This window comes from Gopherus evgoodei, chromosome 5 (genome assembly GCF_007399415.2).
Source record: "Gopherus evgoodei ecotype Sinaloan lineage chromosome 5, rGopEvg1_v1.p, whole genome shotgun sequence".
NCBI classification, from domain to species: Eukaryota; Metazoa; Chordata; order Testudines; family Testudinidae; genus Gopherus; species Gopherus evgoodei.
Window position 1 is genome coordinate 556136 of NC_044326.1, and position 25722 is coordinate 581857.

General features: G+C 57.8%; 2 protein-coding genes and 1 pseudogene across 6 annotated transcripts in view; all 3 read right to left on the reverse strand.

The window, feature by feature from the left end:
- LOC115651946 (N-acetyltransferase family 8 member 3-like) overlaps positions 1–13156 on the reverse strand; it is a 29917-nt gene extending 16761 nt beyond the window's left edge. Inside the window, exon 1 of one of the 2 annotated variants that reach the window (XM_030563301.1) lies at positions 13099–13156. The gene's annotated coding sequence lies outside the window, so the exon portion shown is untranslated. Of the gene's footprint in view, positions 1–11453; positions 12546–13098 lie in introns of those variants that run through there. The other variant, XM_030563300.1, reaches the window with a different exon arrangement.
- LOC115651945 lies at positions 7803–13510 on the reverse strand (annotated as a pseudogene).
- A 94-nt stretch (positions 13511–13604) lies between these two features.
- LOC115651944 (probable N-acetyltransferase camello) lies at positions 13605–24016 on the reverse strand. Of its 4 annotated transcripts, XM_030563296.1 has the most exons (3): positions 23945–23959; positions 17368–17445; positions 13605–15271 (listed from the first exon to the last, which is right to left on the reverse strand). In XM_030563296.1, exon 3 carries the CDS (start codon positions 15263–15265, stop codon positions 14600–14602), a length of 666 nt encoding a protein of 221 aa, XP_030419156.1. In that variant the 5' UTR covers positions 15266–15271; positions 17368–17445; positions 23945–23959; the 3' UTR covers positions 13605–14599. The 4 variants fall into 4 exon arrangements, with proteins under 4 accessions (XP_030419156.1, XP_030419153.1, XP_030419155.1 ...); XM_030563293.1 differs by lacking the exon at positions 17368–17445 and having other exon boundaries at positions 23944–24016; XM_030563295.1 differs by lacking the exons at positions 17368–17445; positions 23945–23959 and adding an exon at positions 19198–19267.
- Between the last annotated feature and the right edge of the window lie 1706 nt (positions 24017–25722).

The window sequence follows — 25722 nt, forward strand, 5'->3', positions numbered from 1 at the left end:
CAATCTCTGTATGGGAAGCTAGACTTGGGGGAAAGCAGCATCCCTGCGGTTATATCCGTGTGCTGTACCCTCCATAATATTTGTGAAGGGAAGAGTGAAACATTCAGTCAGGAATGGACCTCCGAGGTTCAGCGCCTGGAGGCTGAATTTGCACAGCCAGAGAGCAGGGCTACTAGAGAGGCCCAGCACAGGGCTGCAAGGATTAGGGATGCCTTGAGGGAGGAATTTGAGGCTGAAAACCAACAGTAATATTTGGTGCCTTGCATGGGAGTGAAGTGCAGTGGTTACAAAGTTAGTAGGAATCTGTTTTTCCTAAGCTGATTTGCAGTGCCTGTTTCTTTCCTGGGCTAAGGTATCTTTGACTTTCTGCAATATTAAAGACTGTTTTCAAAGCCAAGAATTCATTTATTGAAAAGAAAATAACTTCCTTGACAGACACACAACATTTTGGGAACCTAAAAGAGCAGGGGGGTGCGGTGGGGAACTGTACAGTCACAGGTTTGAATATGTCCTGTCTGGAGTGCTGTGCAATAACTGCTGCACTTCAGGATGAAAATACTGCATGGTGATGGGGGTTGAGTGCAGAGGGTAAGGGCCATAGTTCTCAGGGCTGGTTGGTGAACGTACAGGTGTTGGAGGCAGCTGCTGGCGGTAAGAACCTGGATGCTGGGGAAGGGGGTTTGGAGCTGACATTGGGGCACAAGGGAAAGAGCTTTGGGATGGGGGGGGGGCACGGTAGTGCTCTGCCTGCATGGCTATAAGTGCCTGGATAGTCAGCTTGGCGCTCCAGGATGCTTATCAGCTGCTTTGTGCTTTTCTTCTTAGCCGCTGCATTTCTCTGTCGGATCCTGCTTTCCCTTTCCCTCCAGTCCTGCAGTTTTTTTACTCTCTCTGGCAGAGTGATCCATAACTGTTTTCAGCATGTCTTCTTTGCTTTTTCACGGCTTCTTCCTGAGGTTTTGTAGCCTCTGAGCCGTGGATGATACGGGCAGTCGAGTAGTCAAGGACACTTTTCGAAAGGCAAAAATGGCAACAGTTAACAGAGGCAGCATTGTTTGTAAACTCACCCAGACAGTTATTCCCACACAGTGAAGGAGTTTACAGTCTTCACTTTAGCATACTTTTCCCATACCAAACAGAGCGCACCTAACCCACAGGAGCCACGAAATGGTGAGTAAGGGGGACTGATTGCTTCCGGGCTGTGCAGGGGTTTCTGTGCGTTGGGGAAAGCAAACTGCTGCAGGGGGCATCTACACTGAACACTCTCCCAACATTTTCCACAGGAATTAATCCTGGAAGATATCTCGCTGCTGCTGGTCATCTGAGGGTATGTCTACATCTACAATTTTGCAGCGCTGGTTGTTACAGCTGTATTAGTACAGCTGTATAGGGCCAGCGCTGCAGAGTGGCCACACTTACAGCAACCAGCGCTGCAAGTGGTGTTAGATGTGGCCACACTGCAGTGCTGTTGGGCGGCTTCAAGGGGGGTTCGGGGAACGCGAGAGCAAACCGGGGAAGGAGACCAGCTTCGCCACGGTTTGCTCTCGCGTACCCCGAACCCCCCTGCAAACCGCAGGGAAGCAGACCTGCTTGCACGGGGGTTCGGGGAACGCGAGAGCAAACCAGGGAAGGAGACCAGCTTCGCAGCGGTTTGCTCTCGCGTTCTCCGAACCCCCCTGCAAACCGCAGGGAAGGAGACCTGCTTGCTCGGGGGTTCGGGGAACGCGAGAGCAAACCGGGGAAGGAGACCAGCTTCGCCGCGGTTTGCTCTCGCTTCCCCGAACCCCCCTGCAAACCGCAGGGAAGGAGACCTGCTTGCACGGGGGTTCGGGGAACGCGAGAGCAAACCGGGGAAGGAAACCAGCTTCGCCGCGGTTTGCTCTCGCGTTCCCTGAACCCTCCTGCAAACCGCAGGGAAGGAGACCTGCTTGCTCGGGGATTCGGGGAACGCGAGAGCAAACCGCAGGGAAGGAGACCTGCTTGCACGGGGGTTCGGGGAACGTGAGAGCAAACCGGGGAAGGAGACCTGCTTGATTACCAGAGGCTTCCTCAGGTATGCTGGGATACCTGCTTATTCCACGGAGGTCAAGAAAAGCGCTGGTAAGTGTCTACACTTGATTACCAGCGCTGGATCACCAGCGCTGGATCCTCTACACCCGAGACAAAACGGGAGTACGGCCAGCGCTGCAAACAGGGAGTTGCAGCGCTGGTGATGCCCTGCAGATGTGTACACCTCCTAAGTTGCAGCGCTGTAACCCCCTCACCAGCGCTGCAACTTTGTGATGTAGACAAGCCCTGGGAAGAGCGGGTGGGTTTCTACAGCAATGCGGATTCCGCCCTGGCCCCTATGCAGCTTGCCTGTGTGCAGCAATGGTCCCCCCACCCCTCGCGGCACAGTGGCACGGCCGCGTTAGCCTGACTGGGACAAGGACCACAGTGGCTCTCCCAATAAACTTGCACAAGCGCATTGCCCATGCTCTGGCTGAAACTTTTGAAGAGATTACCGAGGCCAATTGCCGTGACGTGACAGACCACATCAATGGGCTATTCCACATCTAGGCATGCATGCAGCCCTAATCCTCCCTCCTCTCCCGAAACATTTCCATCCTGAAAATAAAAGCCGCTCCTCTGCTTGTCCTTCACCAAGTACCGGCTGCTGCGACTGGCTACCTTCCTCCTGGCTTGAGAAGACCTCCTGGCTGCATGCCTCCTGGGACTCCGGAGTGTCTCCCCCCACCCCAGTACCCTCACTCTTGGTTTCCTCCCCCTCCTCTTCCTCTCCCTCCCCCTCTCCCCGTTCTGAGGTGTCCATCATGGTCGTCGGATTGGCAGTGGGGTCACCCCCAAGTATCGCATCCAGCTCCTTGTAAAAACAGCAGGTCGTGGGGGCAGCGCCGGAGCGGTGGTTTCCCTCGCGGGCTTTGCAATAGGCTCTCTGCAGCTCGTTCACTTTAACCCTGCACTGCAGTGTGTCCAGGTCATGGCCCCTTTCCAGCATGGCTCTTGATACCTGCCCAAAGGTATCGTAATTCCTACTGCTGGAGCGCAGCTGGGACTGTACAGCTTCCTCCCCCCAAACACTGATGAGGTCCAGCAACTCGCCATTGCTCCATGCTGGGGCTTGTTTGGCACATGGAGCCATGGTCACCTGGAAAGATTCACTGATTGATTGCACTCCACACCTGGCTGAGCAAACAGGAAGGGGATTTTTAAAACTCCCGGGGCATTTAAAGGGTGGGTCACCTGAGGCCAGGGCAGTAGAGTTCGAACTGATGAGCAGAGTGGCTGAACAGGCATTCTGGGATACCTCCGAATACCTCTGGAGGCCAATTACAGTGCTTTTGGTGGCCACACTGGCGGAGCAGTGCTGCATCACCAACGCTGCAATCGTTATACCTCAGGCAGAGCAAGAGTACAGCGAGTGCTGCAGCCAGGGAGATGCAGCGCTGTATGTGCCTTGCAAGTGTGGACGGTTAGTTGCAGCACTGTAAACCCACTACCAGCGCTGCAACTCTCCAGTGTAGCCAAGCCCTAGATGAGTTGATGTCCCGGCTGGAAGACCCCTGCGTACACCCGGGACACATGTACCCGTATCTGAGAACCACTGGTTTATCTCACCCACATACACCCATGCACACCTCCTACCTCAGGCCAGCGAAGGCGGGGGGGGAGAGTGTTCTGCAGAGCAGTGAAAGTGAAAGGAGGGAGCAGGAACGTCTCTGTTTCCTGGGGAAGAGCGATTGAATGAGAACGCGCAGTGTGGCATGCTCAAGCATGTAAGGGTGTAATCAGGAGGGGCAAAACACAATTGAGGTTGCAGTTTACAAGGGATGTGAAGGGTAACAAGAAGGGTTTCTACAGGTATGTTAGCAACAAGAAGACGGACAGGGGAAGTGTGAGACTCATACTGAATGGGGGAGGCAACCTAGTGACAGAGGATGTGGAAAAAGCTGAAGTACTCAATGCTTTTTTTGCCTTGGTCTTCACAGACAAGGGCAGCACAGTATGGGGAGGAGGTGAGCAGCCCTCCGTGGTGAAAGAACAGGTTAAGGACTATTTAGAAAAGCTGGACATGCACAAGTCCATGAGGCCGGATTGAATGCATCCGAGGGTGCTGAGGGAGTTGGCTGATGTGACTGCAGAGCCATTGGACATTATCTTTGAAAATTTGTGGCGATCGGGGAGGTCCCGGATGATTGGAAAAAGGCCAACGTAGTGCCCAACTTTAAGAAAGGGAAGAGGGAGGATCTGGAGAACTACAGACCAGTCAGCTTCACCTCAGTCCCTGGAAAAATCATGGAGCAGGTCCTCAAGAAATCCATTCTGAAGTACTTGGAGGAAAGGAAGGTGATCAGGAACAGTCAACATGGATTCACCAAGGGCAAGTCATGCCTGACTAACCTGATTGCCTTCTATGAGGAGATAACTGGCTCCATGGGTGAGGGGAAAGCCGTAGATGTGATCTTGACTTTAGCAAAGCTTTTGATACGGTCTCCCACAGTATTCTTGCCAGCAAGTTAAAGACGTATGGGCTGGATGAATAGGTTATAAGGTGGATAGAAAGCTGGCTTGATCGTCGGGCTCAACGGGTAGTGATCAGTGGCTCGATGTCTAGTTGGCAGCCAGTATCAAGCCGGGTGCCCCAGGGGTCGGTCCTGGGGCCGGTTTTGTTCAATATCTTTATTAATGATCTGGATGATGGGATGAATTGCACCCTCAGCAAGTTTGCAGATGACACTAAGCTGGAGGGAGAGGTAGATACGCTGGAGGGTAGGGATAGGGTCCAGAATGAGCTAGACAAATTGGAGGGTTAGGCCAAAAGAAATCTGATGAGATTCAACAAGGACAGGTGCAGAGTTCTGCACTTAGGAAGGAAGAATCCCATGCACTGCTACAGACTGAGGACCGACTGGCTAAGCAGCAGCTCTGCAGAAAAGAATCTAGGGATTACAGTGGATGAGAAGCTGGATAGAAGTCAGCAGTGTGTCCTTGTTGCCAAGAAGGCTAATGGCATATTGGGCTGCATTAGTAGGAGCATTGCCAGTAGATCGAGGGATGTGATTATTTCCCTCTATTCAGCACTGGTAAGGCCACACCTGGAGTAATGTGTCTAGTTTTGGGCTCCCCACTACAGGAGGGACGCGGACAAATTGGAGAGAGTCCAGTGAAGGGCAACAAAAATAATCGGGGGGCTGGAGCACATGACTTATGAGGAGAGGCTGAGGGAACTGGCGTTATTTAGTCTGCCGAAGAGAAGAGTGAGGGGGGATTTGATAGCAGCCTTCAACTACCTGAAGGGGGTTCCAAAGAGGATGGAGGGTGGCTGTTCTCAGTGGTGGCAGATGGCAGAACAAGAATTGTCTCAAGTTGCAGTGGGGGAGGTTTAGGTTGGATGTTAGGAAACACTTTTTCACTCAGAGAGCAGTGAAGCACTGGAATGGGTTCCCTAGGGAGGTGGTGGAATCTCCTTCCTTAGAGGTTTTTACGGTCAGGCTTGACAAAGTCCTGGCTGGGATGATTTAGTTGGGGTTGGTCCTGCTTCGAGCAGGGGGTTGGACTAGATGCCTCCTGAGGTCCCTTCCAACCCAGATATTCTATGATTGTGGCTGTCCGCTGAGGCGCCTATACAGCCCCCGGCAGCACAGTTGATCTGACTATAAGGTACCTGCCCCCCGCGGGCTCAGGAAATGCTCTTACCCTGGCTCAGGCACAGAGAGGCTTGTTCACACTCACACAGGCAAGCAATCGACCTCAGCTCTGACTCCTAGCCAGGGCCCTAACCACTGGGCCAGCCTTCCTCTGCCATCAGCCAATAGCAGAGCAGGGTGTTCTGGGATGCTAGGTGTTATATATAGGCCTGTTTGTGGGCTTGAGACAGAATTTTGGGGTTGCCTTTTGATATTCTTGTATCCTTACTAATATGTGGGAACAAAGACACTGTGTGTTGCTTCTCATACAATCACAGACTATCAGGGATGGGAATGTGTCTAGTTCTGCTGGGACTGTCTGCAAGAGGGAGGGAAGAGCAGGGGGTGATGGTACCTGAGGCTGTAACCTGGGCCAGGAAGGGGGTGGGACCAGGTAACACCTTTGCCCAGGACACTAGACAAAGGGAGAGGAGGAGCCGGGGGGGGGGGGTCGGCTGGAGGAGTTTTTCAGTTTGGGGCTGGCTGGGAAGAGGCAGGAACCCCACGTCTGGGGTCTAAGCTCCTTGCCCCCCAGAGGGACCTGGCTGAGGGGTCCTGGTTGTACCCACAAGCCCTGCTTGGGACTGGGTTCCTGTCGCCTACTAAACCTTCTGGGTTCCTGGCTGGCTGAGTTGCAGGAAATGAGGGTGCAGGGCCCTGACTCCCCTGCACTCTGTGACACCCCCCCAGCGCTCTTAGGTACAGAGAATGGGACCCCTCAGCCAGGTCCATTCTGGGGCCCAGTGAGCCAGACACTCACGTCTGCCCTCACTTCCCATCCCCAGCCAGCCCCAAACTGAAACCCCCTCCAGCCCCTCCTCTCTGGCCTTTGCCTCTTTCCCGGGCCAGGAGGTCACCTGACCTCTTTGTTCACCTTTAGCTATTCCCTTGCAGGGGGGAAGGGCCCTGGCAATTTGTTGCCAGGAGACCAAGTGTCGGCCATTTATGCACACAGGAGACTTAAGAAATGAAAGGGGAAACTGAGGCACTCACAAATTATTCAGAGGAAACATTAAGAACAGTCTCACTTCATCACACCCTGCCCTGCCCCCTCCCCCAGGCACTGCACAGCCCTTCCCAGCCCTCCAAGTGTGTACCCCCCCTTCCCAGTAGCTGACCCTGTAGCATACCTGTCACTCAATGAGCCACCTAACCCCCTGCCCCCAGCCTCCCTACAACCCCCGCTTCCACCCAGAGACAAACACCCCCAATCACTGACCCTCCCCAGCCCACCTCCACCTGCCCCACGCCCCCAACAGCTGGCTAGGGAAGATGGGCTCGCAGGCCAGGGGGAGGGGGAGGCAGCCCTGTTTGCTTCACAGCTTAGCTGATTAATCCAAACAGACGCAATCTCCTCCCCAGTGGGTCCGCCCCCCGCCCCCCCACTCTGCCGCCCGAGGGGACAGAGCCTCGGTCAATGGCAGGCAGCCCAGCCTGGCTCCTACACAAACGGAGCGGGAGGGAATCCCAGCGCTGTCGGGCGCTCTGTGCCCAGCTCCTGGAGCATTGCTAATGCAAACAGCCCCGGCCCAGAGTCCTGTCCACCGACCGGCAGCCGGGTACGGACCAGCACCACGGCCCCGTGTCAATAGGGTCCAACAAGCCGCCCATTGTACCTGCCAGCGGAGCTGGGCCCGAGGAGACGGGCACCCGGCCTGGGCCTGGCTTCTGCTGCCAGGTGGCAGCTTCTGAGGCCTGGGGAAGGGGGGCTGGACCAGGCTGGTGCAGCATCACCGGGAGGAGAGGGTCGAGCTAGTCGGAGAAATACGATGTGCCAGGAAAGGGGGGTCCTGGCTCCTTGGGCTCTTGGCTTCTCTCCTCCCTGGCCTGGGCAGCGCCTCCGGCAGCTTGGCACCGAGGACACATGGAGCAAAGAGCCCAGGTCACAGCCCCGGAGAGAGAGATATGAAACAGCCCCACGCCACAGGTCTGCTGGTGCCCCTCACTCCTGACCCACAGCCCCTGCTACCCCAGCCTTGGGCTCCCCCCGAGCTCTGCCAGTGCCCCTCAAGCCTGACACACAGCCCCCTGCTACCCCAGCCTTGGGCTCCCCCCGAGCTCTGCCAGGGCCCCTCACTCCCCACCCACAGCCCTCTGCTACCCCAGCCCTGCCCCCGCAGCTCTGCCAGTGCCCCTCAAGCATAACACACAGGTCCGGCTAGCCCTGCCCTGGGCTCCCCGAGCTCTGCCAATGCCTGCCCGAGGATTTACGGGTTGCACGGAGAACTGCAGGAAGCTGCCGAGGTGGGATTGGGACCTCTCCGAGACCCTCTGGAAGACCATGCTGCAGGGCTGAGTACTGAACCATGGAGGTGGACAGCACGACCGCACTGTACCCGCATTCCTGGGTGAATCGGACGACTGTCCTGCAGAGTGCCCTGCCAATGCCTCGGCCCCGGTGTTCCCTCCTCACGGACACATGCTTTAGTTCCAGGGCGCGCCCCGTTTTCGAGGGATCCTACAGTAGAACGGCGCCCACCACGGCCCCCTCAACCTCTGCCACCCAGAGACAAGAGTCTGCTGCCTCCAGGTAGGTTCTCCGGATGTCCAGTAGGTCACTGCAAAGAGACTGGTGGACGTAATCGGTCCAGAGAGACCGGATGCAAAACCAGCCCCCAATGAGAGTGAGCAGGAGAGCCAGGAGGGAGACCAGGAGGGACCCGGAGGCTGCGAGCACCGCCAGGAAGAGGCCCAGGAAGAGCAGCTGGGTCTGGAGACACTTCAGCATGTGAATGTAGCCAGCAGGAGCGTGCTCCTTAATCCCGTGGCCGAACATGGTGCGCACCACCTCGTAGTCACTGTCCTCATACTGCCGGATGCGGTACGGGGCCATGGAGCTGCGCAGCCCAGGGAACCTAGGGCAGACAGAGTTTAAAGCCAAGGGAGCGGGTTGGGACATTGCTGATCCACCGGCCACTTCCCGCAGTGCCCCTGGCTTCTTGCTGCACTGGGCTCCCCCCAACCCCCTCACTGACTCCCGGCAAACACTTTCCATGCCTCCACCCACAGCCCTGCCCCCCACTCTCACCTCAGCACCCACCTATCAGCCCTGCCCTGCAAGAGGAGCACCAGGAACGGGTCGGGGGCAGGGGGAGACAATCTCTTCCAGGGGCTCAGGATAGAGGGGCTGGGGGGCAGGGCAGGGGGATTCACTAGGCTGACTCTGCCCCTTTAAACGCCAGCCCCAGCTGGTGACAGGCTGGCTGTGGAGGTTCCATGCCCCATGCAGCTCCCCAGACTAACGGGCTGTGATCCTGTCTGGAGGGGGATGGGACGGCAGGTGTTTGTGGATCAGCCTCTCCCCTCCCCCAGATCCACACACAGAGCAGCTCGCAGTGCAGTGGTCCCGTCACCCTGGTCCCCTTCCCCAGCATGGTACCTACTCAGGGGGGGTGCAGCGCTGCAGGGTCACAGCCAGCCCGTTGGGCTGTCTCTGCTCAGGACGACCTGCTGACCTTGCAGGGGGGTTGGGAGCAGATCCCTGGATCCCGAGTCCCCAGAGATTCCACGCTCGGGATCAGAAGAGGCTTCCTGGACTCGTGGGAGAAGAGGCGCTCTGTATCCAGGGACTTTGCCCCAAGCTGCTGGGGACAAAGGACAATAACCATCCGCTGGGACCAAGCCCCCAGGAAGCTCCTGGACTCCATGGGGCACAACGGCCCATGCTGCCCGAGATGGCCCAGACTCGCTGACCCTGCCTGGTGCTGTCAGCTGCACAGCTGGACTCCCATCCTCCCTGGGCATGGCCAACAGCCCTCAGGGCATCCAGCTCCGTGCACCACGGCAGGCACACAACTCGGGGATTGTTTTAAGGCACAAACGGCCATAAACCCCCTGCACAGCCACTTTGCCAGGCCCCCCCGAGCGTTCATCTGGCGGTTTGATTTGTCTCCCCCCAGCCAGTGATCACAGCGAACAGAAAAACATCCGGGAAATGCTCCCCAGCCCCGTCGTCGGAGTGTGTGAGCATAACCCCAATGTCACGCAATGCGAGGGAGTCTGGGCCCTGCACCTCCCACTTCCTGCAACTCACTGTGACTCTCAGCCAGCCAGGAACACAGTCCCAAGCAGGGCTTGTAGGTACAACCAGGACCCCTCAGCCAGGTCCCTTGGGGGGCAAGGAACCATCCCAGGCCGCTGCAGGGTGGTGGGTTGGGCACTGACCGAGGAGCCTGGCACTGCTGGTTACAGGGACAGGCTGCTGAGTGCCTCCCTTTGCACACCTGGGTTTGCACACGTCGGTGTGAAGCTCTGTGGATCTAACACTTCCTTGGGGAGACCCCAGATGGTCTGACTCCCAGCCACGGCTCTAACCAGTTCTAAGTGCAGGGGGAGGAAACAGAAAAAAGGTGCCCCCCATGGCTCCCCCTCTGGCCACACACCCCTTGGCTCCTCCTTCTGTGCCGCACCCTCCCGGCTTCTCCAGGCACGCTGTGCTGTGGCCATGCTGTGCCCCCCCTCGGAGGGCCTCAGTCCAGGGGGGGAGGACTGGGTGCAGCACCGCCCGGCCCGCCGAGGAAGTTTTTAGGGTGAGGTTGGAGAGGGGTGGGGAGAAGAGGCAAGAAAGTTTCACGCATCCCCGGGCGGGACTCACCAGCTGCTGAGTGACCTCGGAGGAAGCCATGACACCGAGGAGAGGGGCACACAGGAAGCTCCAGGCGGTTGGAATGTAAGCGACAGCTAGAGGGTCTGCTCGGGGGTGTGGGACCAAGCAAACGGGGGGAAGGGCATGGTACAGGGGGGTGGGATAACAGGGGTGGCCCGAAGGGCGGGGCCACTCTGTGACCGCTTCGCACCCCTGCATGCGGCGATCCCTGCACGTGGCGGGCTGGAGTCTTGGACGGGATGTGAGCAGGGAGCGGACGGTCAGCCCCTCCCCTCCCGCCTGTATAATGGGCTGCGAGCCACTGCAAGGAGATGCTGCTGCTGCCGCATTAGCAAGGGGCAGGGAGCGCTCGGCCGTCGAGCCCTGAGCCGCCACGGGTGGCCGCGGCGATGGTGGGGAGCAATGGCTGAGGAGCCGGCCCCACCCCCATGGCTCCTCCAGCTGTGCTGCCCCCTTTTGCCTGCAGGAGCCCAGCGCCGTCCCGGCAGGTCGAGCTCCAGAGCAGAGCATGGGCCCTGCCCACTGGCGCCAGTTTGGAAAATGTGCTGGGGGAAGCGGCTGCTTCCCCTGCACCCCCCTAGCTATGCAACTAGCTCTAACCACAGGACCCTCGTGCTGCTCAGGAGGCTCGCCTGCTCTGGGCATGGTGAGCGACAGCTGCCCTCGGGGAAATGCCCCATGACCGGCACAGGGGAGGGCCTGACGTGCCCCAGATCCCCTCGGTTCGGCCTGGCCCTTACACACCCAGGCAGCACCAGGCTCTTTGCACAGCGGAAGCTCTGGAGAGGGAGCGCAGCAGTCAGCGCTCGCCTGGTGACACCTGTTCTGCTGCCTGGCTGGGCAGGACAGGACACCTGGGTTCTCTCCCCTGCTCTCAGCGTAGCTGCGGCTTGGCCAGCCAGTGCCCACTAACAGCCCCCCACTAACACCTCCACGGGCCCGGCCCTGGCATGGGAACTGCGGGCTGGCCAGCTCAGGGCCTTGGAAGCGGTTTCAGTTCCTGCTTTTGCAGCTGCAGCCAGGAGCAAAGCCTGTTCCTCTCCCGAGCAGCCCCATAGCACAGGCCCGCCCAGGCCAGCCATCCTTCTGTGGCCGTGGAAAACCCCAGGGTGCAGTGACACTGCAGTACCCCAACCCCCCCTCCCAGCTGCCAGACTCACCTGTGCACAGACCCCAGCCCGGCGCCTCCCAGCCGGAGTGAACCCGCCCCCCTTTGAGCTGGGAGCTCCAGAGCAGCGGTGATATAACCGCGGGCTGCACAGAGCCGAGAGGTAGCCGCCCTCCCCAGGAATCCAGCCAGCAGATCCTTGAGGGGGCCACTTAGGGATCTGGGGCAAAAATCAGTACTTGGTCCTGCTAGTGAGGGCAAGGGGCTGGACTCGATGACCCCTCAAGGTCCCTTCCAGTTCTTGGAGATGGGTATAACTCCAATTATTAAAGCTGGCAGGGCCCAGGGTGCTTAAAGGGAAAGCAGGCTTTAGAGAGAGCCTGACGCAGGCAGCTCAGCCTGCGGGGTCTTTGCAACAGTTCAGCTGGACGAGAACTCCACCCCCTACTGCAGTCCCACGCTGCCCTCCAGCCCACCCAGGAACCTTGCCCTCTGTGAGCATAGGTGGGACACGCTGCTGCTCTGGGAAAGAGGGAGAGCAAACAGAGCCACTGGTGCTGGCCACCTCCTGCCCTACTGCCAGCCCCAAGGCTGACATATGATACCTAGGGGGCCTGGGCACCATGCCAGGAGAATGGCTGTTCCCCCACCCCCAATGGAGCAGCAGGGCAAACTTTGCTCCCTCTCTGCAACCATTTGCACGTGAGAGCAACAGCAGGGCCAGGCACAACTGCCAGTTCCTCCAGCCGCCTTGGCAAGGCGAGGGCAGCTTGCTCAGCAAGTCTATGCATAGCAAGAAAAGGGAGACCCTGCCACACATCCCTCCTGTGCAGTGCATCTGCCAGAGCTCAGCGGCTCACTCTGCAGGGGCTAAGTGTTCGCACGGGGCTAGAACTGACACGCTCAATTTCCAAGTGCAACTTCAGGCTCGGGTGCTAGAGCGCAGTCCCGAGCAGGCGCAGGAAGTGGATACTTCCCCCGGAGGTGAGAGCTATCCCTTAACTTGACCCCGCTATCAGCTGATGAGCACGTTTGACTGCAATCCCACAGGCCGCCATGAATTGGGCCCCTTCAGCGTTTGTATCATCACCCCCAAGGACGGCGCCACCCAGCTGTGGGAAAACGCTGCCGTTCTACTCAAGCAACTGACCGGCACCTTTGTGTCTCCTGGCCAGGTCTGCAGGGCTGGCGTAACTCTCCTGCTTCCTGCCCCCATCTTCTCACTGCTTCGGTCGAGCAGAGGCTGCCATCTCCAGAAAGCTGGCTGGAGCAGACATTCCTCTGCAGGGTGGCAACCTGGGATCTTAGCCTTACTTGTGAAGTCAGGCCACCTTCACCTCTACACAAAACAGAGGGTCGCAGGAGAGGGGTGGCAGGCGTGATAAAGGACGGCTCTGCACTACGCAGCTGGGTGTGTTCCCCTGGGGAGGGACAGGAGAGCTGTCTGCCCGCTGGGTAACACAAGGGTAGAAAATGCCAAAGAAGAGAGAAAGAGCTGGGGGGGGGGAGAAAACCAGGGAAGAGCTAGACAGAGAAATTCCCAGCACCCGAGTCACTCGAGTTGGGGGAGAGTCTTGCACCAGGGGCTGAGAGCCCGGCAGGCCCAGTGGGTTGGAGCACGCCCATAGCTGGTTGTGGGAAGGGGACTTTGGGGCTGTGTGAAACATGCACAAGTTGCATCTCAGGCACCTCCAAACCTGCTGCATCCGGGGTTTCCCGCTGTAGCAGTGATGGGGAAGTGTCTGTCGCAGCAGTGGGTGATATACATCTTGTCACACTGGCTGCTCTCCTTATCCGTAATGGGCCAATCCCTTTTGGATCCCTGATGAGCCTGTGGCCTCAATGATACTCAGCTTCCCAGGGAGAGTCCAACGCCAGAAGGGATCGTTCTGACCATCCAGTCTGACCTCCTGCGTGTATCCAGTGGCAATGAGTTCCACAGGCTAACTGCACACTAAGAGGAAATATTTTCCCAAGCAGATTTAACTGGGTTGCCTTTTCACGACAGGGGCTGTTCCCTGGTTTATGTCCTACGACAAGGGGATGTGCTATTCACCCTGTTGCCACTTGCTGTGGTGTTACATATCGCACACACAACCCGATACAAGACATTTCCACTCTCTGGCCTCTTCTTACACTTCACCCAAGGCAGAGGGGGTCAACAGTACCATGGCACAGAAGAGAGACATTTGCATCAGAAAGTGATGTAGCAATTTCTTTATTCACCAAAGTGCCACACCACCAACACTACGGCAACGCAGCACTGGCCCACAGCTGACACTCCCAGCCCTGGAGCCGCTGCTTAGGCAGCATGCTCAGCTGAGTGCCAGATGGAGGGACTCCGGCCCACAGGCAGCCTGCTGGGGAGAACGACACAAACGCCTGTTCAGATTTCTAGGTGGATTTGATGCTAGGAAGAAAGGCTGGATGAACCTTCTTTCAGCAGGGGTGGAGACAGGTTCTGCTTACAAAGAGGTTCCTCCAAACAGGACGGGACTTCAGTCCCCACGGTCCACTCAGTCTAGGGCTTCTGACGGTGATGATGACACCCCATCCAGTTAGATCCAGCCGTGATACCCCACCCCAAGACAGCTTGGTCTCCTCAAAGGCTACTGAAAGAACACAATGCACACGGGAATGGCGTTGAATCCACCCACGTGACCTGGGTTTGAACCAGTGATTTACCAGCATCTCACCACAATCCACCCTGCAGTCATCCCGTCCCAGTGGTGAGCATGGAAACCTCCCTGCCGAGGCTGGGCGAGTTTCCTGTGCACGCAGACTACAACAGAGCCCAGAACGCTCAGCCTGAGGAACCTGTCTGAACTGCTGCATCAAGGCAGTGTACTGAGAAGGCCTTGAACGCACCGGGCCCAGCTCCCAGCCCTTGGTGCAGACAAGGCCAGAGGTCAGCAGGACAATGTCGGTGTGTCTGTCAGGCCAGCTCCCTGGGAAACACACAGTCTGCGCCTTGAGAAGGCAGCCAGGCAACAGGCCAAAGTGGATCCGGTCGGCTCTCCCCCACTGCACAGAGCAATGAGACATCGGTAGCATAGGCCAGTAAGAGCGAGACACCACTTCCTTCAGGGGAGCACTCTGCAAGATGACCAGTCAGCTACGTCTCACCCTCTGCACTCTGTATGCTCCGGGGCGAGGGAACAGGAGATACTGGTTCCAGCCCTTGGCAGCAGAGCAGAGTCAGCTCCTGCGGGGGACGCTGTACCTGTACTTGGAGATGGTGACGTTGGCCAGTCTCCCATAGACGGTGGGCAGCACATCGTCATGGTACTTCGCGAAGCCCACGTGCTCATACATCAGGCGGGCCTCATCCTGCACCATCAGGGTGTTCAGCACCACAGCGTGACAGCCCTGCTGCTGGGCGAAGCAGATCACTGCCTGGCACAGCGCCTTGGCAACGCCCAGCCCCCGGTAGTCCTTTCGCACCGACATCCGCTTCAGCATCAGCTCCCCCTCCTGATCGTCAGATGGCCTGGCAGCCACGGTGCCCACCACACACTCATCTGCTTCTGCCACCCAGAAGCAGGAGTCCTTGCTACCCATGTAAGTCGTCTTGATGTCCAGCAGGTCCTCCTTCAAGCAGTGCTCAATATACATGGTCCAGAAGTAGCCAAGCAGCTGCCGCCCTGTAGCCAGGAGCAGCGTGATGGCCAGGATGGGCAGCAGGAGGGACTTGGAGCTGGTGAGCAGGATGCAGAAGGTGCAGGCCAGTACTAGGATCACCCAGGGCTGCTTTAGCACGTGCACGCACAGGGCGGGGACGTACTCGCTCATCCCAGTGGCAAACAGCTCGCGCACCACCTCATAGTCCTCGTCTCTGTACTTGCGGATCCGATAGTCTGCCATGGTGCCCTGCAGAGAGAGAAAGCAGCTCAGCACAAGGCCGGGGGTCAGCAGAGCCATAGCAGTGCAATGAGCACAGGCCTGCAAGCCATCAGCTCCCTCTCTGGCCTCAGGCAAGTCACTTCCCCCCCCTTGTGCCTCAGTTTCCCCAGCTAGAAGAAAGGTGCACGTAGTCACCTCTCCCTCAGAGGGGCTGCAAGCACTAGTGGGTGTAGCTATTTATTGGTAGCTCCCAGAGCCCCATCTGAGACTAGGGCCTCACACTGCAAAATGCTGGGTACGGACCTATATTACGAGTCCCAAAGCACTGACAGTTTAATCAGATTCCGGGAAAGGGGGAAAAAGAGACCCAGAGAAGGGTCATGCTGCAGGTCAGTGTCAGCAGCAGGCTGAGATCCCTGGGGGCAGGATTCCCAGTCCAGTGCCATAGCACCGCACTGCGGACTTCCAGGCTTCCCTCTGACCCATCAGCACAGCGCCCGAGAGCCTCACAGCCTCAGAGGCAGGTGACCATCGCCTCCACCTCACAGATGGGGAAGCTGAGGTGACCAGGCCAGAGACAGTGGCAGAGGCAGCAACAGAGCAGAGACAGGGACACAGGACGCCAGCTCAGCTCCCCCCCAGTACCAGCCTCCTTGTCGCCCCCCACAGCAGCACCCCCAGCTGTCCCCTTCCGTAGCCACGTTCACACACACTAAAGCAGGGGTCCTCAGTTAGTTTGTGTCAAGGTCCAGACTTTGCACTGCAAGTGCCCCTGTTCACAAACACATTCAGTGCTGAGTGATACAGCCTGGGGCTACTGCTTAGAGTTTTACCAACCCACTAGGGGGTCGGTGTACAGGGAGGGATTTTGTTTGGTCAACCCTGAGGGAAAACATTCAACCCGCAAAGCGTACACGGCGGGATACAGTCAATGACACTCCCGATCACAACTACCCATCGATGCATTTCTCTGCCTCTGCCACAGGACATGGCGTCAAAGGACAGAAGGGGAGTGGAGAGAAATCAGTGAAGGACAGGGAGCTAGGATAGACAATGACCCTTATGCTGCAAAGATGCACGTGTGTGATCGGCTTTACACACTGTGGGTACCTTCAGTGAAGCAATGGGACTATTCAGCGCGTATAAATGAAGCACACATGTACATCTTTGCAGAATTACAGCTAGTATTATGAAGGTAGCACCCAATTCTACAAACGCTTTCGTACTCAACTTTATTACCATGAAGTCCCCTTGATTTCATGACAGTAAAGTTAAGCATAGGCGGAAGCACTTGCAGGATTGGGGCCCAAGTTAAGAAGTGTATTCAGGATCATGCCTTTATTTAATACACACTGTGTGACGACATCGTATCATGGGATTTTACTCCATTAGTCTTTGTATTGTCACTTTATTATTTCCATATTATTATTTTATTTGGGGTTTTTGCTACTTTATTTGCTCAAGGGTTGGCTGACAATTTAAAAACAAACTTGGTGACAAAAAAAAAAAAGTTCTCTCCATTTCACCAGCTCTGAAATTGATCAATTTCTGGCTATTTTTGTGATTGGTTTAAAATCACACACAGCACGGAAACGTTTTCATTTAATGAAAAACTGGGGGTTTCAGTAAACAAACAAACATTCTCCATAACCCCATCATGAATGTTTATAACAAAATTTTGAAAAAATAAATTGCAAAGTTGAAAAAAACTCAACTTTCACCGTTTTCATTTCCTAGAGAAGCCCACTTTGCAATTAAAAAAACCTTTGTTCAAAACCTTTTCTACCAGCTCAAACGTTTTCCTTTATTGTCCCCCGTTATTTCTGATATTTCTGTTTTATTTTCCTTTAGGACATTATTTTATCTGCTACGCATCTGTTAAACCCCAGGCTGATCCCAGCTCCAGGCACAAGATCCAAATCATCTGAGCTAACTGCATCAACTCTGATCTGCCACCATTTATTCAGATGTGGTCATGCTCCTGTCAAAACAGAACGTTTCACAGCATCCTACTCTGATCCGGCTCCCTTTAAAGTCCATGGGAAAAGCTCCCACGGATGTCACTGATGCAAGATGAGGGCAGGTTTCTGGGCTATCACTAACCAAAGAGCTTTCAGCTTTACCTGTTCTGTCCCCGATTTGTATCTGAGCTGGGAAAGGCAATGGACTGGAGCCTCAGTTCCTCTCCTCTCACATGGAGCGGGGGGGAAAACAGACAAGGTGTGACCGTGACAGACAGACACTCCCTGAAGGTGACAGGACACTGAAATTCTCACTGTCCCCACAAAAACAGAAGAGAGTGGGGGACAGTGAGCTCGGGGGAAGAGGCCAATGAGCAGAGGGAATGGGAGGGTGACTGAAGTGACAGAGAAAAGCAACTGCTCATTCCTCAGAGTCAGAGCCAGCCTCAGGCTTTGCCCATTGCAGGACTGAGACATCAGGAATATAACTCCCCACTCACCTGCCAGCTCCCCACCCAGAGAGGCTCCCGCTGCCCCACTCTCTGGGCCCGGATGCCAGTGCCTGTGCTGCTGCTGGCCGGCAGCAGAGAGAGCTGGTGGGGGCAGCCCCCTGGGGACACTGCACCCTGCAACCCAGCCCAGCTGCCTGCTGGGGGGCCCTGCACTGGGGAGCAGACACGGCACTGCACACGCAGCCCCAGCTCTGCTTCAGCCCATTTGACCTTTGAGGCCCATTCAGAAGCGTCTGGCAGTCCAGATTTGGCCTGTGGTCTGCTCTTGACTACCCCTGCCCTAAAACGTCCTCATCCAGAACCCCCAGGTGGGCTACAGGCAGCGTGATCCCAATGGGGATCCACATTCTCCCTCTCGTTTGCCCCAGGGCTGAAAGTGCTGTAGGTGCAAGGAGGGTTATATTAGCACCTCCCATGGTTCGAGTGACAGCTGCCCTCTGGGAGAGGCCCGGGACAGACTCGGTGGGGTCACCCTGGGAGAAAGGGAGCGCACAGCCACAACACAGAGCCAGAGAACGAGGTCTAGGGAAGGGAGAGAAAGGGGAACAATTCCAGAAGGCTCCTTGTCTCCCATAATAAACCCCACCTGATCAGCTAGAGCTCCATCCCCACCGCAGGGGCCTAGGTGGGGCAGCAACCAGTGCTCGATTAGTGTCTAGAAGCAGAACATAAGCCAGGTTCAAACCTGCACTCTTATGGGGGGAGTTTGCAAGTATCACAGTTAAGGTTGCAAGACCTCCCCAAGAAAGAACCCCCCACCTCTGGATCTCACTCCCACGGGACTTCCTACGGGTCTCCACGCCTGAGCTCAGCCAACGGGGGGCGTGTGGAAAAGTTTCGGCAGCTCTGAACACACATCCCTTCCCCCACACCCCACAAAGCCGCCAGTGGCTTTCCACCCAGAGAAGTGAGAGCTGGACTCGGAAACCTGGCACAGAACGGGGGTTCGTACAGGCTGGGACACTGCAGTTACAATAAGAACCTCACACTCCACTGGGGGGAGCAACGGGGCTCAGCATTTGCTCTCTTTCCCCACCTTGTTCAAAAAACAGCAGTGAAATGCAAATAAGCAGCCCCCTCGTTAATGCAACAGTAAGGAAGGGGTTACATTTGAAAGGGCAGGGTCCCAGAGCATTTAGGCCCCAATCAGACCCATGGACCCGTGAACCAATGCAGAGTTGCAGGGACCTCAGTCAGACTCACAAGGGTCTGCTATGCTGACCCAGGGCTGGCTGAGTGCCTCAGCCCAGGAACCAGTCGCCTGTTTCCTGTGAAGTGCCTGGCACACTTATGTGTGCTACAGAAGAGAAAGAATTGAGCCCCGGTGTTATTAGCTGCTGGACAAGTGTCTGGGTGTAGCCGGTTGTATTACCGAGGGGCAGGAGTGCAGGAAACGTGCCCCCTCCAGAGCAGGCAATACCTTACCCCGCGGCACAGAGCGCACAACCACAAGCAATGCCACTGCCTGCAACTCCGCTACCTTTGTCGCTATTAGGAGTCGCCCCCACACTGACAGGCGGCTCCACCGGGGTCCCAGCGTGGGTCAGGGCTGGCTGTTGGCAGCGCCCCAGCAACGCGGTACAGTCACACCCTGAGATGGACACCCATGGGCCCTGCCAAGCCCTTGGAGACATCTCAAGCCCCAGGACAGGCCATTACAGGAGCCTGCACCAGTGGCTGCAGTGTCCCAGTATTGGGACCCCAGCTCCCCCCTAGGCTGGGCTCTGCGGGAGGCGGCTGGGGTGAGCCCCTGGCTGAAGGTGTGAGGAACTGGGAATGTTCTTAATGTTTTCTCTGAATACTGTGTTGGTGCCTCAGTGTCCCCATGGCAGTTCTTAAGTATCTGGCAGAGTAAAGGGCCAGTGCACCTAAATGCCTGACCCTCTGTCTCCTAGCAACTGATGGCCTGGGCCCCTCCTCTGCAAAGGTGCCAGCTGAAGGTGTTGGAGACAAAGGGATCAGGTGACCTCCTGGCCCGGGAAAGGGGCTAAGCAGAGAGGAGGGGCTGGGAGGGGTGGTTAGTCTGGAGCTGGCTGGGGTCGAGGAGTGAAGTGCAGACCTGGGGGTCTGGCTCACTGCCCCCCAGAATGGACCCGACCAAGGGGTCCGGTTCGCTATATCTACAAGCTCTGTTTTAAACGTGTTCCTGTCATCGAATAAACCTCTGTTTTACTGGCTGGCTGAGAGTCACGTCTGACTGCAAAGTGGGGGTGCAGGACCCTGTGGCTTCCTCAGGACCCCGCTGGGGCAGGCTCACTGTGGGAAGCGCACAGAGGGGCAGAGGATGCTGAATGCTCCAAGGAGAGACCCAGGAGGTGAAGACGTGTGAGCTTCTTGCCCTGAACAAGTCTGCTCCAAGGGAGAGGAGGCTCCCCAAAGTCCTGACTGGCTTGGTGGGGAGCAGTTCCAGAGCATCGCCCGGTGACTCCGTGACAACTGGTGGCAGCGGCGGGACGTACTGCACCCTGTGAATGGCGCTGCTTGCAGTAAGTGACTGGGGAGCAGTAAAACAAAGGAGGGATAATGAGGACCAGGCGTGCTGAAGGCTCAGAGAGGGACGGTTTCAGGGGGCGGTTAACCTCTGGGAGTGTGTGACCAGCGAGAAGGACTGTTGGAGTAAGGGGGTCCCCCTGAGGACTGCAGCGAGCAGTCTCGGGGCGGAGGAGCTTGCTGCTCGACCCTGGGAGAGAGAAGGATTTTGCAGTAGCAGGGTTCCCCTGGGGATTGCAGGAGCAGTCCCAGGGGCGGAGGAGTCTGCAGCTCGACCCTGGCAAAGAGGTGGTGATCACGAGAAGGGTTGGCACACTCGGGGTTCTTCCTGGAAACCATGGGGGAGCCAAGAGCACACAGGCCTGTAAGTCCAGAGCCACTTGGGAACGGTGAAGTGATGGCCTGTCACCATCTCCTTGAGAAGGACATTGTGATCCTGTGCACAAAGAGAGGGTTACGCATGGGGAAATTCACCAAGGCACAGTTAATCGTGCAGTTGGAGGAGAAGCACCGCTCTGAGGAGCAGATTCCGGGCCCAGATGGGGCTACAAGAGGATCTGAGAGCAGCTGGAGCATCAGCCAGACATCCCCGGGAGTCTGGTCCCCAATCAGACAAGGGTCTTCACGATTGGGTTCCCCATCAGGAGATTGGAGAAGGATGGGATGGGAGCAGAGCCCGAGAGAGCGAGAGGACCATGAGAGAAAGCAAGAGCCCGAGGAAAAGCTGCAGGAGAAGCAGCAGCAGCGTGGACTGGTGATGGTGGAGCAGAGAGACATAGGGGGCTGCCCAGGGGTCAGTGGGGAAACACGCCTGCGAGGGCGAGACCCTGGGACAGAGAGAACTGTGGTGGTGCAGCCCCAGATGCTGAGGGACTGTGGGACCTGGGTGAAGTTCCCTGGGGTGAGGCCCCTCGCCCTGCCTATGGCCCAGATCCCTGTGCAGACCCAGGAGGCGTCGGGCTGGCTGGTAGTTGGGGTTCTCCAGGATATCAGCTGGGAGGTCCTGCTGGGGGGTGACTGTGTCTCTTTGGGAGAGGATCCAGGCCCTGCACCTGTAACGGCTGAGGGTTTGAATTCAAATCCAGGGAACCAATTGGCTAGGATGGAAATGGTCAGAGAAAATGTAAATAACCAGGCTGGCAGGGGGGAGGGGCTGCTGGGCTCAGGATACCTGCCTACCTGTAACCAGCCCCCTGGGGCTGAGTGGGAGGGAGAGATGCTCCCCGCCCCCCCTGCACACCGGAGAGGGGGCTCACGCTGGCTCTGATGCTGTGACCAGAGCAGAGAGCTCGCTGCCTGCCCCCACTGGGACAGCAAGGGCAGCGCTGAGCACGGGGGGAGCTGAGACCCCAGCTGAGTGCAGGGACACCCAGGCAGGGCAGGTCAGCGGCCAAACAGGTTTGCCTGGTCCAGACGTGCTGCTGGGAAGTGATTACACAGCAGGGAGGGAGCTACCAGGGACAGGGCTCAGGGGGGCTGTGACCCCAGGCCCAGTCAGCGAGAGGGAGCAGGTCCCACTCCCTGCCCCAGCAGCTGAATCCCAGACCGAGCTGCAGAGGGATCCCTCCTTGGAGAAGCTGAGAGAACTTGCTGGCCACAGCACTGCAGACCCCCTGGGGAAGGCTGCAGGGACAGAGTCCTGCAGGAGGAGGGATTCCTGTACCGGGAATGGGCTCCCCAAGGGGAAGTAGAACTGGGGGGAATCGGGAGGCAGCTGGTGGTACCCCAGGAATCCACAGGGTTCTTCCCGTTCGAGCTGCTGGATGGGAGGAGAGTGAGGGGACCCCTGAACCTGAAGAGGGAGGATTGGATGAAGAAGGGGGAAGACCCCCGGGGGGATCTCTTCCCTGAGATGGGAGCCAATCTCCCCATCAGGTGTTCCCCATTCAGAGTCACTGGGAAAGCAGCCCAGAACCTGGAGAGAGAGGTCAAGGACCTGCTGGCTTTAGATGGGATCCAGCCGTTTTACAGTCCATGGGCCTCACCCGTGGGGCTGATCCCCAAGCGAGACAGGATGATCTGGTTTTATGGGGGCTCTCAGAAGCTTAAAGCCATCACAGCGTCCGATGCCGACCCCATGGCTAGGCCGGGGGAGATTCTAGACAAGCTGAGAGGGATGGAGAACTTGGCCCTGGCAGACACTGATAACATGTGCATCTTTAGCCAGACCTGGGAGGAACAGGTGTCCCAGGTGAAGTGGGGGCTGGGCTGCCTCAAGGAGGTGGGACTGACGGTAAAAGCTGGAAAGTGCAAGGGGGGACGGCAGAGGTGTTGTGTCTGGGCCACAAAGTGGGAAGCGGCTGCCCAAGCCCAGAGCTGGCCAAGGCCAAGATGGGGGCTCTTAACCAAGAGAGCCCAAATCACAGACCAGAGGGCTGGGAAAAAGTCCAATCCCAGCTTGAACCCCAGGGGTATTGGGGTGGCAAAGGGTGTGGGCTGCATAAACCTTCCCACATGCGGCCTGCAAGTGCCATCAAGCACGCCCGACCTAAGGGAGGGCGTGAGACTGGACTGTCCTGGTGTAACTCACACCAAGGAATGGGAGAGATGCTGGGGCATCCATGGGAACCTTGGTGGGTTCGAACTTCCCCAGGTCACTGGCTGGAGTGACCTCGCTCAGTTCGGTCTCGAAGGGGGGAGAGATGTGACGAACTGGGAAAGTTCTTAATGTTTTCTCTGAATACTGTGTTGGTGCCTCAGTGTCCCCATGGCAGTTCTTAAGTATCTGGCAGAGCAAAGGGCCAGTGCACCTAAATGCCTGGCACTCTGTCTCCTAGCAACTGATGGCCTGGGCCCCTCCCCTGCAAAGGTGCCAGCTGAAGGTGTTGGAGACAAAGGGATCAGGTGACCTCCTGGCCCGGGAAAGGGGCTGAGCAGAGAGGAGGGGCTGGGAGGGGTTGTTAGTCTGGAGCTGGCTGGGGTCGAGGAGTGTAGTGCAGACGTGGGGAGTCTGGTTCACTGCCCCCCAGAATGGACCCGGCTGAGGGGTCTGGTTCGCTGTATCTACAAGCTCTCTTTTAGACCTGTTCCTGTCATCGAATAAACCTCTGTTTTACTGGCTGGCTAAGAGTCACATCTGACTGCAAAGTGGGGGTGCAGGACCCGGTGGCTTCCCCAGGACCCCGCTGGGGCAGGCTTGCTGTAGGAAGCGCACGGAGGGGCAGAGGATGCTGAATGCTCCAAGGAGAGACCCAGGAGGTGAAGCCGTGTGAGCTTCTTGCCCTGAACAAGTCTGCTCCAAGGGAGAGGAGGCTCCCCAAAGTCCTGCCTGGCTTGGTGGGGAGCAGTTCCAGAGCATCGACACTGCACCAAGCAGCTACCAGCAACGTGCCCCAGGTAACCCCTGTGACGGGGGGGGGGGGCTGCTGCTGCCCCGGACAGCGGGGTTCAGGGCAGTTGGGTTTGGAAGCTACAATCCCGCTACTGGAGCCCCCAGGTCGCAGCCCCACAACCCCCGCCCCCCTCTGTGCACCCCCACCCCCCATACGTGCACTTGGGCCCCCAGCAACCCCCCCGCACACCCCCAACCTCCACCCCCCACCAACCCCCCGCGCACCCCCAACCCCATCCCCCCAGCAACCCCCCGTGCACCCCAACCTCCACCCCCCCACCAATCCCCCGCACACCCCCAACCTCCACCCCCCCAGCAACCCCCCCGCGCACCCCCAACCCCCATCCCCCCGCGCACCCCCAACCCCCGCCCGGGAAGGGCCTGGCCCCGAACGCCCCGACTCACCTTCCGCCGCGGGCTCCCTTGCTCAGCAACGCCACTTCCGGGGGCACCCAGAGCGCCCACGTGATGTCGCCCGGAGCCGTTGCCCATTGGACGCGCTCCTTCTGGCGACACGCCCACAAACTCTAGCCAGCCAATAGGCGGCCAGCAGACAGCTGGGGGAGGCGGGGACAGCACGCAAGGGGCGTGGCCTTACCCGAGGGGGTCAGGACTCACGTTAGAGGGCGGGGCCTACTGTCACATGGCACACGTTGGGAAAGGGGCGGGCTCTGGCCCCAAGGGGTGGAGCATAATCCCCCTAGACTAGCCCCTCCCGCCAGCGGGCGTGGCCTAAAATCAGGGGCGTGGCCTATTCACCAAATAGTCAGTCACCCATTAGGGACAGGGACGGACACAGAAACTGCCTGGAGGGTGCCAAGGGGTCACCCATCCCCACCTGTTCTCCACCCCACAGAGCTGCCCCCTTGCCCCGGCTCCAGCCCCAGCCCTGCTGTGAGTGGCCCATGCAAGGGGCTTTGCACACACCCAGTCTCTGCCCCCCGCAGTTCCCCACTGAATTAATAATGAAATCAATGAAACAAAGAGAAAAGAACCCACAGCCCACACGCTCTGGAAGGTAAAACAGCGAAGGTTTATTGCTCCTGAGGATGCCACCTGCCTAGCAAGGACACCGAATGCCAGCATTTTATCTTTAACTCATCAGCTCCTCATGCTGAGTCTGAGTGCCACCCGAGCAGTGATCCCTTCCTCGCCGCCCCCGTTAGGTCGGAGCCGCGAGCCATTGCTCCAATGCTATTTACATGCCCTGTTCCGGTCAGGTCCCGCCTGCAGAACGAAGCGCCCACTAGCCCTGGGTTTGCACGCAGAAGAGCTGGAAGCTCTGAATAACATTTGAACGCCCTCAGCAGCGGCTGTTCCTGGACACTCTCCTCTGTTCGCTGAGGGCCTGACCCGAGAGCGGTGCTGACACCCACCCACAGCTCCTGGCCGATGCACCGTCACAGCTACGTTTGCCCAGCAGCTTTCAGCGGCTGGCCCTGGGAGCCTGTTCGTTTTCCACAGTCTCAACCTCTGACTGTGACAGCACAGGCCAGTGCCAAGAAAATAATTGTGACATCTCATGCAGAGGAGGGTGACATCACCTGGGGCTCTAGGAGAACAAAGAGCTGAGGCTGAAGTCAGCCCTGGGGTAACTCCAGTGTCTTTACTGGAGTCGCCCTGGGGAGGAACTGTATTCACACAAGCACCCCTGACAACAAAGGCTGAGGGGAAAGGAAGCCACAGGAACCATTCGCTGCACCAAGGGAGTCATCTCTGCCTAGGATCCGGTTCATGGCTCGGATGAGGTGCCAGCTGGCTCTTTAGTAACAGCCCTTTAATTGTAATGCCCGGGGAACCTGGAGCGAATACGAAATCCGGCCCTGTGTCCCCTTAACGTGCTTCTGCCCTGCCCTGCCCTGGAGGGGCACCTCGCAGCTGAGAAGGCTGCTGGTATCTCTTGGGTTGGCCCTGAGGAGACTGCCAACGGGGGGACAATTGGTGCCAAAGGCGGTGGTTTCCGTGAGGGTGCCATGGCCACCCCTCTGGCCAGGAATTGGCTCCCCCTGATGGCTCCTGTGGTCCAGAGAAGTCAGATGAGGGAAGGCCAAACGAGCGGGTGCTGGCTATTCTACAGGGCCCATCCTTGGGAACTGCGCTGTCATTACCAATGGGGAGGAACAAGGTTATCCCTGACAGCACCACGATCCCTCCCCCCCAAGGGATCTGGGAATCCAGCCAGCA

What these genes read in the sequence shown, in the direction of transcription:
- LOC115651944 (XM_030563292.1), bottom strand. Translation starts at nt 17,682, where the DNA reads ATGTCTCAGTCCTGCAATGGGCAAAGCCTGAGGCTGGCTCTGACTCTG. An exon ending in ACAAATCGGGGACAGAACAG is followed by an intron (nt 15,272 to 17,367) that starts GTAAAGCTGAAA and finishes CTCTCTCTGCAG; the next exon opens with GGCACCATGGCAGACTATCG.